This window comes from Anticarsia gemmatalis, chromosome 25, assembly GCF_050436995.1.
Source record: "Anticarsia gemmatalis isolate Benzon Research Colony breed Stoneville strain chromosome 25, ilAntGemm2 primary, whole genome shotgun sequence".
NCBI classification, from domain to species: domain Eukaryota; kingdom Metazoa; phylum Arthropoda; class Insecta; order Lepidoptera; family Erebidae; genus Anticarsia; species Anticarsia gemmatalis.
This window is the reverse complement of record NC_134769.1, coordinates 9,073,640-9,091,141: the sequence shown is the minus strand read 5'-3', so window position 1 is coordinate 9,091,141 and position 17,502 is coordinate 9,073,640. Positions and strand designations below refer to the sequence as shown.

At 38.8% G+C, this 17,502-nt stretch overlaps 1 protein-coding gene across 6 annotated transcripts in view; it reads left to right on the top strand.

The window, feature by feature from the left end:
- Nucleotides 1-17,502, top strand: part of Tdg (Thymine DNA glycosylase) — a 46,367-nt gene that overhangs the window by 836 nt on the left and 28,029 nt on the right. The window contains exon 1 of one of the 6 annotated variants that reach the window (XM_076130878.1): nt 2-620. The exons of the other annotated variants lie outside the window; for them this stretch is intronic. Coding sequence (XP_075986993.1) covers nt 613-620 — 8 coding nt within the window. The 5' untranslated portion in view covers nt 2-612. Of the gene's footprint in view, nt 1; nt 621-17,502 lie in introns of those variants that run through there. 6 annotated transcript variants of the gene reach the window in all.

The following is a 17,502-nucleotide window of genomic DNA, read 5'->3' as shown; positions in this document are numbered from 1 at the left end:
GAATTATGGCTAGGTGCATATAGCCCGTGCACTACACACAGTACACACTACACATACCTAACATACGCGCCTACCTACCTATAGCTATATGCAGTGAAGGCTGCGAGTACGTACCTACCTACTCAAACAAAGCATTTTGCCCACAAATCCATACTGCTAGGCTCGCACGGCCAGCGCGAGCGTTCTTTGTGAGACGTCGTGCGACACGGCGCGGGTGATGTCATGTGTGTACCGTCGGGCTCGCTAACATCTGTGTTCTTGTCAATTGTTCATTTTAGTGTGCATTTTGAGGTTAGGTCGTGATTGGTGCCATTAGTGTTAAAGCGAACGCGGCCGGACGGCCGAGCCGCGCGCGGAGCACCCCCACACTCTCCTAGTAGGTGGGCAGTGCAGTGTGAGTGCATCAGTGTGTCACTGTGGACATGGATAGTGAGAGTGCATCCTGCCTTGTCTGTAGCGCGTCGGTCCGTCGCTAGACCCTGCTGAACCCCGCTGAACATCACTAGGCGGTCGGTAGTCGCGTTAGCCAGTGTTGGATGTGACAGTGGTGGTGAGTGTGCAGTGCCCCGGGGCCCAGCGCTGGTGCAGTCCATGTGAGCAACAGCCGACCTCATGCTCAGGTGACTACCTCACCGCTTGTTGGGTGGCAGGCGTGCTGTGCCATTGTGTCCCATACAACCGTACCTACCTACACTCAGGTCATTTACCTGCTAAGCAAACTATTAACAAACTGGTAGAGTGATAAAACTAGAAGGACTACAGGTTTTCAAGTGAGTGAGTTACATCATGCTCATGATTGCACACAAAGTTGTTTTATCTCTGCATTCTTTGTTGAATAGTGTTCAAACTGGATAGTTCTCTCACTTGAGCTAGTTTTTATGTGAATACTTAATATGTTTAAATTCTACATTCTTTTTTGTTAAATTTCTAATATCTGACACAAATTTGTTCAAGTCTAACACTAAATACTGTTTACTACATACTATTTATTTAAAGCAATCTCATTAAAAGTTCAGTATTACTACAAATTCATTAAAAAAAGTGTAATACAACACTCAAAAGTGTATAGATGTTTGTTATTAGTAAACAAATAATATGAATGTTGTCATAAATGACAAACATTCATATGTATTAAGCACATTTAATTCACAGTTATTATGAATCAATTTATGATCTAATAAACATATATCTAAAGATCATTTTGATTTACAATTTGAAGCACATGTTTGACAAATTAATGGCCAAATGAAGCATAAATTGATAATATAAACAAACATAATGATAGTGTGAATGTGTACATTAATCTTTTTAATGTAATGTTCATTGATTGACTTGTATCACTAGTATCAGTTGTGTGTAAGCACAGATTACTGACACACACACTGTGTGGCTGGTGAGTCTGGTGAGTGGTGATCACTTGTGATAGTGATGCAGTGTCTGAGTGATATTGACTGTTGTATGACAAACATTGGTGGCCAAGGTGGCTGGTGTGGCCCGTGGTAAGTGACATTCACTAGTTAGTTAGTTATTTATGATCAATTTAGTGTTTGTTTATACACAGCACACACAAATTACACACAATCAGCTGTGTGTAACAATGTACATGCCTACTACATCACACGGTGGCTTATCTGTTATGTTTACACTATATTTTAATATAGATTTCATTTATTTGCAGATTATTAACACATTAAAAGATCATAAATTATGGAATGTTGAGTTTTATGAATGAATGCTATTGAATTTAATTACTATGAGATATATTGATTTATTCTAAACATCATAGTGTATCTGTATGAGAGGATAAGAGTAAGATGTTGTTAACATAAGAGTTTAACTTTATATTTCTTTGTTCTATGTTTTGTGTGATTGTTGATAAAACATAAAAAGTTGTACAAACTTGACATAGTAACATGGTGTAAATATTTCCACAAGGATACCTCACACAGTGTGTGTAATGAAGTATATGATAAGCTCAGTGGAAGTACAGGACAATATGCCGTGATACTTCAGTAGTGTTGATAACTTGGCCTCATACAATTATTCCATTTATTTTCCTTACAGAGGCACCAGCTTGGCTCTCACTGCACTAAAATATTTGTTATTCTATTAATACTCAACTTGTACTATATAATTTACTTTGTGATGTGAGTAACAAGTCACTTGAGGTAAAATGTTGAAGGAATTTTACTCAGCGACTGTAACTCAAGCACTTGTAGCCTGAAGATAGTCACTGTTAAGGCTAGGCTTCTCTTATCCTGCCAGTCTCTTTGTTTAGTAATACTACAGTCTATATTGCTAGGAATTGCACTTGTTACTAGGGTTTAAAGAAAGTTTTTATTGTTTAATCAGGTATGTCAAAGAACATCAGTACCTTACTTTATCTTATTCAAAGATTCTCTAAAGGATATAAAGATTATAAATCTGCTTTTAAACAAGGTAATATTATTATGTGGTGATCTATCCTCTTTGTGCTTATAGCTGAAAAGTTCTAAAACCTATTTTGACCACACAAATGAGGCCAGAATGAGTTTTAACTACCACATCATAATCTGGCAACACTGCTGTAAAATAAATTAGCAATTCTATTTTATCTCTGAAATTGACCCAAGTACTTTAACGTTTTAGTGTTCAATATGTATGGAATCTTGTTTCAAGCAAAGAAGTTTAGTCATTGCATAATGAAGTACATATTAGATACAGCAAATTTCTAAAACCATTGTTACATACAACATTTGAATAGTTATAACCTTTAGCCTGAATTCATTTACAACACATTATTGTGACCTCAGAACACCTAAAATGATAAAAATGTACTTTGTTGGTGGAGTACACTAAAACACTTAGGTTTTAAATATTTGTTATATTCTTAACAACATATCATACATTATTGTGTATTCAGCCTTTTTTATTTCCCACATTGTGTCTAATTTATGAACGTAATGTGGGAAAATAAAATGTAAAAATTATAATTATCATGAAAACTGAGATATCCTTATTGTTTGGTTCTGGGCGGCCATGTGGGTGACGACTATAGGTCTGTCCATGTTTGCACGTTGTATGATTTATATATTTAATAGACAGTAGCATCTAGCGGCAGTTTAACCTTTAGATTTCTTAACAGTTGACCAATAACGATGAGTCCTTTCTATAATTCGCGAGTGTTATGTTTGAATTGCACGGTACGCTCTCGTTGCGTACTCGCTGTCCGTCGTCTCTTCATTACTATGCCATAATTATAAACGCTGCGTGCACGCACCCGTCACGCACACGCAGCCAGTCTGACAATCTTCTTTAACACTTCCATACATCACGATCGCTGCGTGCACGCACACGTGACGGCCAGGTGTGCTGTCACTCTTGACACACGTCCGAGGGGCGTAGTTTCTAAAAGCCGGGAGAAGGGGCTTATTGTTATAATAGTGCAGTGTATTCTCCGACATTCCAATGTATAGAGAACACAAACGCCAGCGTTTATACTTAGGCTATTAGATAGCTCCGTATTTGACCACGTTTAGGCCTAGCCTTCTAAATACCGTTTACTTAGTTTTGTAACTTATAAAGTTAGAAATACGTAATTACCGTACGACGTTTCGTGGTCTCTGTTTCCTCCCGTTTACAAATAGCGAGATGTTCATATGAATAAACTTAATTCAGGTTTTATGCTAATCACTAGTTAATACGTGAGCACATCCCGAGCAAAAACTAGTTTTAAAAGCTAGCTCAGATTTAAATGGTGTTCAGTGGGAAATAAAGATTATCAACAATTCTCATGCATAAATAATATAGTAATTATATTAAGAGATTGTCTTAATACTGAGTAGATAAGGTTTTATTTGGAAGATGGCTGCGTAATACATGCGTGGTGAAGGAGGAAGAGATAAACAGGACACGCTCCTAGTCGCGTTATCTGATAACAAAAACACAACAACCATCAATCATATCATCAGTATCTTAAAATTGATGTTCTACATTATATCTGTTTTTGATGCATGTTTTAAAATGTAGAAACGATAGCATTTGCCTTGAATGTTTTTAGGAGTATTTGTATATAAATGCGGATTAACTGTTGCAAGAGACAGTCTTTTTAATATATTTTCCGGATGGTTAATAGTCGTAGGGTCACACCTTAATACCTTACTGAGTCTTTCTTTCGTATCGTTCGTGGTCAACCTAATGCCTAAGCAACTTTAGTCTTCGTCTTGGCTTGGTTACTGTTTTCATACAACAACCGAGACTAATGTGCCCTCCGAAGCACGGAGACGAGTAGTTCAAATACCACTTCTTACTATTGATTTGTCTGTATATGTATTTCAGTACCAAACTCCTCAACTAAAATCACGCTTGTATGTTTCCGTTGTCCCACTGATGGGCTTTCCCCGTCCTATTCCAATATTTTTAGGTTTTCTGCTTCTTGCAACCAATCTCTGCCCAAAGCAGACCTTCAAGCCCAGCAGTTTTTGGGTCTGTATTAACGGCAACGTTCCTCTTTAGTCACACATACTTAGGCACTTCTTATAATGCTTTTAATCTGACTTACATTCTATACAAATAAATATATTGTCCAGCAGCATGTAACAAAAGTTGTTTGTTTACTAAATCATTATTAGCGCAGTCATCTTTTGAACCTGACACCTCACTTGTCATTGCTGTGTGCAAAATATTGATTCGTTTTTATACCTAACCTTACGAAAACCTGTTTGTAAATCCTTCAATATAACTAACTGACAAGTTGAGGGGGGGATCTTGTTGAGTCAATTGCTTTGCGTCTGTCACACTGCCCGTATGCTCTGTAGAAAGTTATTCAAGCCGGCTGAAGGCTAGGATATGGATGGACTAACGTGTCAACACGTTCCCTTTCATCAATGACTTGTGGTCATGCCCTATCTATGATATCTTCTGTGCAGACAGTGTATGGATTTCGCAGACAATTCTTGTTTGTCATGGAACGTCTATCAAATGTAACCAGTACAGTGCAGCCGTAGCTTCTTGCCAATGCCAATGAGGTGAAGCACCATGGTTGCTAGCGTTTAGTCGTAAAACTCTGTTCTCAATGAAGACAGCAGACGTTAAACTTTGTCGTATGGAAACTTAAACTAGAATTGCACCTTTAGGAATACGGTTGACATACAGACATGTCTTGGATATGAAATAACTTGGTTTATGTCCCAATAGTGTCATACTATTAGTAGCTCCCGTCGGTAATATTACCATACAATCTTTCATCTCCATTTTAACCCTCGATGAAGGTTTGACACTAAGGTTCAACATGTCTAAGAATAGTTCGGTGTTTATCTAAGAAGAAATACAATTCCGTATCGTAAACAAGTCTCGAATTACAAAACGATATCTGCTATCATCTCTCGAAATAAATGCTAGAAATTCTTAGAAATTGAGTAACTAGTACCAAAGTCAGTGGGTGTTTCTTTGTTGAAGCTCCAACTCTAGGATAATATATCTAATTCCTGGGTATAGTGGTGAAGTTATGAAGTATACAAATGGTGGACACAAATTACAGGCAGACTCAAAACAATGGATTGTGCATCACACCGTACACCGAGTACTGCACGGGGTATCGACCCCAGTAGTGAGTAGCCGCGGTGAGGTGGCCACTTTCCTAATGCACCACACGTGCTAACGAAATTCGTATAACTTTACACAAAATACCAGTGGGCTTGGTTTAGATTAATGTTACGTACTTTCGGAAATCTAAGCTAATAATCCTTGGAAATTATAGTCGAACGTAGGAACAGACGCGTGTTCCCGTGACGCAGAACTATTCACCAGTCAGAGTGAGTAATGGCATCGATAAACATGTTAATTGTAAGCATATTGCCGTGAATTCAGTAATTCGTGACGTAGCATCGACGTTACGTGATCAATCTGCATAAAAACTGTGTGCTGATACCGCTCCGTGGTGTGATTAGCGAACCAGTATCGACTAGGCGTGTTTAGTCGAGGGTCGTTCAACATTCGACTTTCGACCTAGCATTCACGTTTACACACAGCTACAGTGTGGTACATACATAGCTTCAACTATCAAGGAGGTACGGTGATCTTTGACACGGTCGGCACACACTGATGTTTCAACTAATCGTCTGCAGAGAAAGCATGTGAAGCGGCTACTCTGACCAATAACCACATACAACTAGGGTCAGACATGTTAAGCAATCTTTGTTTCGGTCACTTTCTGTATATTCAAAGTGTAGGTCCAGGCTTATCCGATAAAGTAGGATAATGTTGAACAGTGTTCCACTGTATTGCAAAGGCTCTTCCGAAGTACTAAGCTTTTCAGTTGCGCCATTAAAGTATTGGTTTAGCTAGTCAAAGCTTGCGATTTCTAGCCGTGATGCTCACTCACACATAGCCATAGCTTTCACACCAAAATATATGATTAGCGAGTGGCCAAAACCTGCCCATCTCTCCGCTCCATAGTTCTTAGCTAGTCAATTATCTAACCGTTTAACGAGACACGTGGTGGCAGCACACTGAGCACAGATAAAAAATGCACAATTCCGCAACGCGTATTCTTATTAGACATTGGCCTGTGACCCGCCGCTAGGGTTGGCACGTGCAAGTCAAATGTTCCACCGGCGACATTGACGCTAACAATAGGGGAAGTAAAAGGAGTGCGTGTCATTTAAATTTTACTTGTACAAAACGTATTATGTGCATATTAAGTTTTTCACTTCTAGAATTTTGGTAAACTACGTTTTGTAGGCGGTTACTATGTCGTATGGTCTTTTGAATAACGAGAACAAGTAAGATTATAAGACTGAAAATACAAAATCTCAATTTGCTAAAAAAGCACAAACCCTGGCTTCATACATAACGAAATAAATAAGAGTTGAAGTAAGACTAGCCGTTAACGACAGAAGTGAACAGTAGTCGTGAGCCGACACGCACTTGACCAATTACTGAACAATAACTCGGCTGGAGGCAGTTCGTTTATTGAGTCGTCGCAGATCACTGAGACCACCGACGTCTAATGGAGAGGGACTGATTTCCACAACAGTTACTCTCATTATACACTCGAGAAATACACCTTTATGACAGAAAAGATGACCTCCTTTAACAAACTGTTTTTTAACTAGCAAATCATTTGAAAATCAAATCAACGGTGCATGGAAACACTCCTTTTTTCCTCCTTGAGATGTCAAACACGGTACGACTAGATGTATGAATGTGCACGATGCTAACAGAATATGTAGAGATCGCGTAAGTGGCATTTTCTGGTAGTTAGTATGTATGTAGCACCGGTCATGACGGCTTGTTCCCACGGCCAGCCCTACGTCACCAGCTCAGGGTGAGTCCTGTAGCGTGCCTGAGAGGTTATAATGAATAGCAAAGGAACAGTGTGGTCGGTGCGTCAACCTTTCACTATTGCAGTGGTTGGGGTTGACAAGCGAGGGTGAGCGGTGGGCTTCCTACATTCATTATTTTATAACGAAACCGTTTGTAGGCACCGTTCGGATGTGTTGCGAGGCTAGAAGTTTCACAAATATCAGAAACGGCGCAGTAAGAGCGTCTCGAGACGCATAGCAACGGTTGTTGAGCTCAGAGCTACATCTACACAGTACCGTGTGTAGGCTAAGTGCGTCACACATATGAGACAATGAGGAAAGACACTAGAATAGCCTCACGGCGCTCCAATGACAACCCTACCCTTGACACTTGACATTACTCTATCAAGCACGATTGCGAATTCGCCAAACAACTCAAGTTAGCTTATAAAAAGATTTTTTCCGTTTAGAACGGAAACCGTGCAGCCAGGCAAATTTATTCATCCGCGCCGCGATCTCACACATGTATAACCCTTGTACATACACATATGTACACGCACACCAGGGCAGCCTGTCAACCCGTTGCCTAGAACACATTACTAGATAATTATACATGTATTATACACAAAACTCGTGTTCGTTTCGTCTAATCTAACGAATTTACAAATGCAGTTTAGCTAATTGAGTACGCCGATAATATACACCTATGTTTTACATATTGATTAGTACCTGTTTCGTGCACGTGACGCGTTGAAAAAATATCCTAAATACATCTTCGTAATACGTGCTATTTTTATGCGCAATTTCATGGAGATCGGCTCGGCAGTCGTCGTGAGAAACCGACAAACAGACTGACATTCATTTATAATTGCTAAGGATATACGCAGGTTATGAAGGCTAGCAACAGCTCGCCAAGTAAATTAGGCAGACTGTTAGATAAAAGTACTTTCTAAATAATAATTAGATACAAGTAGGAACTCTTGAATTTAAGTAATATGGCTTGGAAACCGTTGTAATTTTAACGTTATTTCTTGAAGTAAGGCGACGTTTCTTTTGTGATTTGTCTTTAAATAAGAACTGACAGATTTTTACTTTTCGTTTCCAATATTTATCTATGGAATGTAAAGAAAATGTAACATAATTAATCGCCGTATATCAAGACTGTTTTTGCGCTGAATATTTAATTGCTTTAATAGTTTTAATTAGCAGTAACATATATTTCAACATAACATTTTCCAAGGTAGACTTATAGACAGGCGCGTTACTTTCACGCGTTACTCAGTGTTACTCGGTGTTGCTGTCAGTGACAGCGAGTGCGAGGTGTGTACGTGGAAGAAAGGACAACGTTTAACACATACAATATTCATCGTGGAGGACGGCGAGGACGGCGCGGTGGCGGCGCCGTGTAAAAGACACCACTTAATAACGACGCTCATCCTGCCATCGATCCACACTAACCATAGCAACCGTACAAGACACACTCCTCCGCCTCACACTCTAGCTATATTCTTATAACAAACGTGCCTCTCTACAAAAACCCTACTGAATACTCTATTCTCAAAAACGTTTTGTCCCTTTCCTATCTGCGGCGACAGAACGACGCTTCCAATTGCAAAAACTTTTAATAGATTAAGAGGTTAAAGACATTTTCGAAAAACTGTTTGTGATCGATCGACAACCAGGTCTTTGAATCCAAAAGATTTTTAGATTTTTTTGCGTGCTTCTCTGTTCGGGCATCACGCAAAAAACGCTGTATCGAATCTGTTGAAACTTCTGAGTATAAACATGGCCTGACTTAGCTGTGATAAGTTTGTTTAAAATCCACTGGGTAAAACCACAGATAGAGCTTGACCTCTCCGTGTTACTCACCATTGTGATTTAGTGTAAATTACTATTATTATGTCTATTTCAATAATAATACTGAAAACGTGATGCTTCGGAAGACCCACTCTATCTAATTAATTAGCTTTGGGTCTAGATTCCTAGATTGCTCACTAATCTCTAAAAAGAGATGTAGAGAAGTTGTATTCCTCATCACAAAAACGTGTGTTTGAGTAAACTCTGTAATAATACAGGAATGAGTCATATCTGCCTTCTGACCCTTCGGTGATAGAGCCCCTTGATGTTAGGCATGTGTACTTGTGTAGTTACACAATACTGCGTACATACGACGAACGAACCCGAAAGTAAAGGCTAGTGCACGTTATATAACGACGATATGTTCGCAAAAACTCATTTACGAAATACGAGTGTCGCTGGTTCGAATGTTGGCTAATTAACTATTCAGAGATAGGTACCGGCGCGTAATGCTTCTGAGATACGAACACTACGTACACTAACACATACATATACATATATACTACATACTATATGCATGTAACCAGCTTTCAGACGTTTTTTTAAAACTGTGAATTATTCATTAGATGCAACGGTCACGTGACACATTATTCTGCATTATTATGCAGGTGCTTGGGCGAAATTTAACACATCTCTGTACTTCTCTTTCTTTTTGAAATGCTTCGTGTAATCATGTGATGGAGCTCACAGATAACGGCTAGGGATACCTATACATGACTGAAAAAGAAGTGCTCTCTTTGAAGAATGTGTTTGAGAAATAAAACTTGTAACGATTATTATTTATGGGGGGAGAAAAACACTGTCAGAGCAGTGTAAAATATGTACCTAGTTTATTATAAATTCTAATTAGATAAGTATCTACACCTGTCTTTCAATCTACAATCTGCATCGTGCAAGACATAAAGCGTCTTCAGTTTGATAGATTGCTTTCCTTTTAAGAGTTTCCTTCCATCGTCACAGGCCACAGCTTACCAACAATCCAAAAGCTAAGTTTGCTAGTGTTTGAACAGAGCACACGAATTGTAGTTCCCCAAAAATCGATAGGACTGTTATTACTCGGTTTCTAACCAAACCCTAGACCGAAAGCAATAGCAAACCTCAACGAACTGCGCCATTCACACCGCTATACAAGTTTCATGTACACATATATACAAATACATAGGTACGTGGTGTACATAGCGTACAGGGTACATAGTGTAGGATGGTACATAGTCGGTCGCGCTGGAGCGAGCGAGCGGCTCGTTTTTACGGGCGGCCGGGCCCTCCCCAGTGTCAGTTTGTCTCCCCTGTTTGTAGGACGCTCGGACCTTTATCATAGCATCGACCGACACATTTAATGACACCACGGTCCACACGCGTACGTCTAGAAAACTGTTTGGATGTCTGCACACAGAAATATTTGTTCTACAAATGTGTTTGTCGAATATACAGCTCGTTGTAGTGTAAAACAGGACGGAATTAACGCCGCCATGCATTTTGTTTACCTATGTTTGTTTGCCGAAGCTTGCGGAGCTAATTTGACAGTCCAGAATGGACTGTGACGTAGTTATCATCGCACAAACGTCCAATTGCAAAAATATGTAGTCGCTTTCAACGTTGTCTCGCTCGTGGTACTGACTTACTGCGGCAGGTATCACCGGCCTTGCGCTCAGCCTCACAGATAAATCTTGCACCGTGAAAGTTTAAAAGTTAGCACATTACGTACCTACGTAACATCAAGCCGTTTAACGTAACAGACTAAGTAGTGTACCAGCATTTGTCATAAAGAATTCTTATGTTTCTTGTACAGTCAAATGAATCGTTATTTATGTTAAAATATGTAAATTCTAAACAGCAGATATTTGCATGCTGGTTACACACATCATTGTGTTTACTATCAAATAACATCACGCCTCTTATACCATGGAGGCTTAGCGGAGATCCTGAAGGTTTCAAGAACAATGAAGCATATGTGTTGCTAGAGAATACTAGAGATATAATACTAAGTAAACGGCTCTTCCTCTGCTATGGTGTTATGTTTGTATGTATCATAAGCAATCATTTTAAATCATCCATCGATGACCCGCGGGTTTAGTAAAGTGTTGAAACTTCAGTTGCTCAGTGACGTTAGTTGAGACGGTTAACAGTACATTTAACTGAACATTTATCTCGATGCAAGCATTCAGCCCGCTCTTAGCCAAAACTGAAACTTTTACTGAACTTCACGCCTACTTGCCAGTAGGCAGAAAATATTAAAATATTTTTTTGGGTCTTGTTTGTAGATATGAATATAATTAATATCCATTGATAAAAATAATTAAAGCTATCTGACCTCAAATAATTAACAAAAAATTTAAGGGTTTGTCACTTTTCTGTGTTTTGCGCAGAAACTATTTATTTGCTAACGAATATGTTCCTTCGTTACAAATATTCCTCTGCCTGTCCCCAACTGAATCATCTGCTATAGACAGACACAGGCCAATAGTTCAATGGAATTAAGAAAGTTTGGGTAGTTGTAGCTTCGGTTGTATTTTTTTTTGTGTATTTTCATAAATTAGAAATGGATCAAATCATAACAATAAAAGCATATATACTAATAAACTTTAAAAGTATTTACAACTGTCAAGACGTGTTGGGCGATTACTAAAGTCATACTAAAGCCTGTGAAAGTTAGCAAGGATATTTCAATGGAGGCTTGTTATGTTACTCAATCACACTGTAACTTAACTCGAAGGCACATTTATAGTTCATGTCCTGCCTTACACCATTTTCATCACATGGGATTAATATTGACAGCACAGAAAGAAAAGCGTTGCTATAGGCCTACTATATTTAGTTATCTGATGTCTCTTTACAATTTCCATGTTCGATAACTGGCACATGTAAAATTTTTGGATTCGCCATTATTGTAGGTTTACAAGATTCAAATTTAAAACGAATCTTGGAATTGACCGATATTTTGTTTGAAGTTTCGTTTTAGTCGAATTATATAATAGTATGCATCCTATTATCGAGATGATTTTCTCCAAAATTAGTTTACCAATTCGTACAAAAAAACCTTCCCAAAATAAAAACTCCTTATTCCTTTAGGACAAAGGATCGTTTTCCTATTCGCACTAGTAAGTAAATATGAGTAAAACCGCACCATGCTATGTAGGTACATATATAGTATATAGTTAATTATATGTTTATCTGTACGAGGAAGTGTCCTGGGCATGACGCGCCGACGTAAATAGACACACCACTCAAAATTGTGCTGTTTTCATATTGAGGAAATATATACAGTTTTATTATAACTAGTGATAGTTCTATGATCCTTTTGTTAGTGGTTTATTGTTTGGTCAAGTGTGTCCGTCATTATGTTCATATGACACACGTGATTTGGCCTAGAGTAGTAGGTAATAAACTTCCTGAGAAAGTTAAAGGATGTTTCTCACATTAATATTATTAAATAACTGATCATGTTTTCGTATCTATAGGTAGAATTACAAGCTTGATTATAAAGTATTTTGAAATGAGTACTGTGTTTTAGCTAAATAATGAGTGAAACAACATAACAAGCTTGTATCATAACTACAGAGTGAAGAAAAGCATGATATTATTGATTATAATTGTTTGTCTAGAAAAAGCTCATGGTTCTAAGCGGGTCAATAAGATTTTTGTACTGGGGTTCAAGTGTGAGTGGTTTCGCACTGACGTTGGCTGGGGACCAGTGTTAGTTGGTCTGCTAGCAACCGTCGGTCGAGATAAAGAGCCCGTTCGTCAACTCGACAGCGATGCTGCGAGCCGGGATACGGCTAGGGCTGCCTACGTACTACGTACCACGCGCCGCCCGCTCTCTCCCCGGGAATACTGGCCGTAGACGGGGTGAAATTTATCTCGCTACAACCTTTTCTATTTTAATTATTACTTTACACAGACTTTAAGTATAACGTGTTTTTGTACGTTTCTTAATTATTTTCGTTGTTCAATAATAACAGTAACAGTGTCCTTGCATACTAAAAATAATTGTCTGTTTGTGTCTAGGCTCGTTCACCTGTCGAAGAGCTAAAATAAAAAGTAGTTATAACTAGTATTTTGGTAACGCTTTCTCCGTCTAAGCTAGATCTAGTAGCGGCAAGTTTTCAACCGCGCGGTCGTATCAACGCTAACAAAAAAACGAACCAGTCAGAGCGGCAACTTGCCTCATGGCTCACTGAGTTTTATAAAGCGAAAGGGGATGCATAGCGTCCCGCAGTCTTGCCACTATCCCGCTACTTACAACGCCGCTATACCACTGCACTGGTTTTCTTTTAAGTTCTTAAACGAAACAAGTATTTTATGGTCCATAGAGATATTTCAGATTCGCGTGATCTTTGCTATAAATATGTATGAAAAGTCTCTTATGACAGAAATATGTGATAGTAAAAAAATATATTTCATAAATCCCGTAGAAGTGTTGGCAGCCCTACACGTAACGTACGTAGCTATATGTACATACATGTATGTATAGTACATACGAGGCACTAGCACACACATGTGCGCTGTATATTGTATAGGTATATATGTATGTAGTGTATGTACATGTACATGTACACATAGTACGAGTTGCTCTGAGTTATCACGAGCGAACGGCGGAGTATAGCATAATCATCGAGTCAATATCTACCGCTGTTATCTTGCAGGGAACTGGGTCATTGTACTTGGTCTTCTCACTGCGCGTCAATGCATGCCACTATATATCCCTCTCTCTCACTCACTTTCACGTCCCATCGCCGTCTCTCTCTATCCCAGGACTTGACTGACACACTCTGATACAAATCGTCCCCAAAACATATTCAAGCAGAAGTTTAATTTCGCTCGAAGTTAACCGTCTGTAAAGTTTTGTCAAGGTTTTTCTCCGATTTCAATGGCCGGACCTTCGTTGTTACGTGAATATCAGTAGCAGGTACACGAGCACTCATGCAGAGAGGAGCTGCATCTAGATCTATTGAGGCTGGTCGGAGTGTTCAAGTGGCTGTGAGATCGTTGTTCGTTTGTGTAGTTAGCAACAAACGCTGTATATTCCAAGCCTCTTTGCGTTCAAATAGTCCTTTGGAAACAGCCTTGAGACCTGTCTACTGGCTGTCCTTCATTTCATGTGCGAGCGAGAGGTCCGTGCCAAAACGAAGGGGTTAGAGAGAGCGGGGGATAAAGAGATAGGGGCGTTCTTCTTTGCGTTGGAGAACGCTGAAAGCTAGTTATACGAACTTGTAGAATTTTCGCAAAGATCACTGTAACGCCATGTTGCTAATTATTTCAATTCAAGGATTTTCTTGTAACACCACGCCGACATATTTTGGGTGTAGGCAAAAGTTTAATATGCTTGATTTGACTATATTGTCGGCCCCTGTAATAAGAAAAGCCTATTGCCCTTCCAAGTTCGTTTGAAACTCAGATACAACTGGGAGTATCCCATCTCACGATACTGGGTTTTTACCCAACAATACTTTACCTACCTACCCAAAAATCGAACCCGATATCAGCATTCGATACCGATAGGATCACAGGCAATCTCGTTCAAGGAATTTAACCAAAAAAACGAACTATGCGAAACTAAAGACGTAAAAAATATTATTTGTGCTTTTTTTCTTAATAGTTAAGATGGCGCCACACTTGTCTCGACGTCATTCGCAACGCTCCGTAGTACTCGCCTGCTCGGTACCGAGCAGCGCCGAGTGTACGGAGTGTGCGGACCTCACCGAGTGATTGTCTGAGAGTGCCTCAACGAGTTCTATAATGGCTTGACTGAATGACTGTGCAACTAATATCCAATGCCTAGGCATACTTCTTGCAATTCACGAAGGCCTTTCAACAGATACCTGTATAGAATTCATGCATAAGTGGGCTAGCTTATAGAAATGTTACGTACTAGCTGTCGCCCGTGGTTCTTTTTTCATCAACAAAATGAACTTATCCTTAGGAGTTGTTCCTCAAACCAGGGAAGAACCAGGTCTGTTGAACACCTGACCAAAAACCATGTGCTATGTTGCAAGTCACACTAATCAAAAATCTTAAAGGAAAGGGTTTTGCTTTAAGTGTCTTTGTCATTCTTATCGTGTGGTCTTGTCTTGTCCTGCACAGAAGGTCGACGCTATACGTCATCCCTACTTCTATAAATACCCATGTTTATAATTGCTAATTAGAACTTAACAAAACGACATCATTTATAAAGCACAAGCATATCTCCTCAAGTGAGAGAACAATATATTTGTGTGCTAATTCCTTGCAAGCTTACTTTTACTATGGAAAGGTGAGTGTGCACCTTGCATCGCCTATCGCATAACTTATAACTCTTTCCCGCTCTACACGTTTTATGCATATACTGCACGAGCAGGTGATATCAGCCGTCCCGCTCGCTCCCCATGCGTCCGTCCCACTCGCACGGCTCTATGAAAAAACGTCCACACAAAAAGTGCACAACTGACAAATTGCTAAATGCTTCATTTATCACAAACTATAATTAATTTTAATTAATGACTTATGATCGATCATGCGTCGAGACATCATAATCAGTTGTTTGATAGCTGTTTTTCTTCATGTTTTTAATACATCCATTTGATGAAGTTTGCACTACGAGTTATATGCTGAACCATTAGTGTTTCATATTTGAACTCTGAGTCTGTAACAGGTCAGCTGAAATAAATGCCTTAAACTTTTTTTGTATGTCTTTCAATGGGACATGTGAATAACTCTTAATTGTTTAAGAATTCACACTTATAATTTATTTGATGCTATGACAATACAATTTAGGGTAATGTTTTAACTAAAAATAAATGCGATGTGAATATTCAGCGTGGTTGTATAACGACAAGGAAGCGTATATATGTGAGTTTGTAAACAAAATGTAATTTATAGTGATTTCAAGTGGTTAGTGGCTAGCCTTGGGTGGACGGCGTTGACGTGGCTTTAGTTCCGAAGGCCTCGTGTCTTAACGACTTGTACAACGGACACTAACTAATGTGTCGTATATCTCAAGTTAAGTACTTTTATTCTACACTTGCCGAATCTTATTGATAACATAGTTAATACTATATTTGTGATATTTCCGACACTGCTTTTAGAGATCCCCGGACACAGTAATGCAAAAGCATTAATATTGTTTCTTCTCCTTATTTATCCTTCATAAAGGAACAACCAAAACTAACCCTTGGCAAAAGTTGCATAAAAAAGTGCAAGTCAATATGCAAAATGTTTAGTGCAAGTAATATGATATCTTGGTCCTACCAGTAATAGTTGTTGGCAAGTTCCCGGTGGTTTCCGCAAGGTACAAAACCTTTGTTTTGAAAGGTGTAGGAACTGAAAGACACGTGGAGCGTGGAGTGGTCAATGGTCAGGGTTGTCACCAGGTCATTATCATAACGCCGAGTGTTTGCGATTCTCACGCACAACCAATATTGATGTTATAAACACTCGCCTTGATGTATTTTGTGTCTTTATTTATAGCTACCTTTATTCAAAGACTAGCTCTTGCTCGTGACTGTCCACGTGGACTGTAGTTATATGGTTTATAACCCCATGATTCTCGTTCCCGTTGAATTTTGGATAAAAGTTACCTTATGTCCTTTCTTAAGTCTCACACTATCTTTGTACAAACATCATCTAAATCGGTTCAGGCATAAAGAAGAGACAGACAAGTTTTGCACTTTTGCTATTAGTAAGGATTAAGATTTGTATTAATTTTACCGCATTTTTCTTTTCTGAAGTAACAAAGATAAAACAAGTTTACCAACTTTGCCTCGCAGTCGGATAAAAACAAGAATTTTAGAATGTGTTGATTTCTACCTACAGGGAAAATACATGTATAATGAGTGTAACCTTAGTGCAGGCGTTTATATATTATAATAGGTATATAATATAAGTTGATGATATCGTACAGACGGCTCTCAAGGAGCGCAGTGCGTTGACACCGATGTGTTCGCTAGTTACTCGTTACCTACGCGCACTCTACACGATATAAAACATCGTGCTGCACCGACACACAAACTGACACACTATTGTACCTTTTTTATATCATATTAGTATATGAAGGCCTAAACATATTTCAGAATGATATTAGAATAGGCATTTGAACATAGTTTTCGGTTTGCATGGTCGTGGGATAGTGGTATTCTTACTGTCTTTATAAACGGCGTTTTGTCTTTTTCATTCACATACAGTTTCAATATTGATTGAAAGTGACAAAGCATCGTATTACTAATCAGAGCTTACAAGACGTTTATCAGTAAGACAGTAATTACCTAGTGTATTTCTTATAAATAAAATACGTTTTTTTATTTTCTTATAAAACAATAGAAACGGTCATCTATTAATCTTACAACCTTCAATTGATTGCACATTGAACCTAGATTATTTTCCCTGAAAA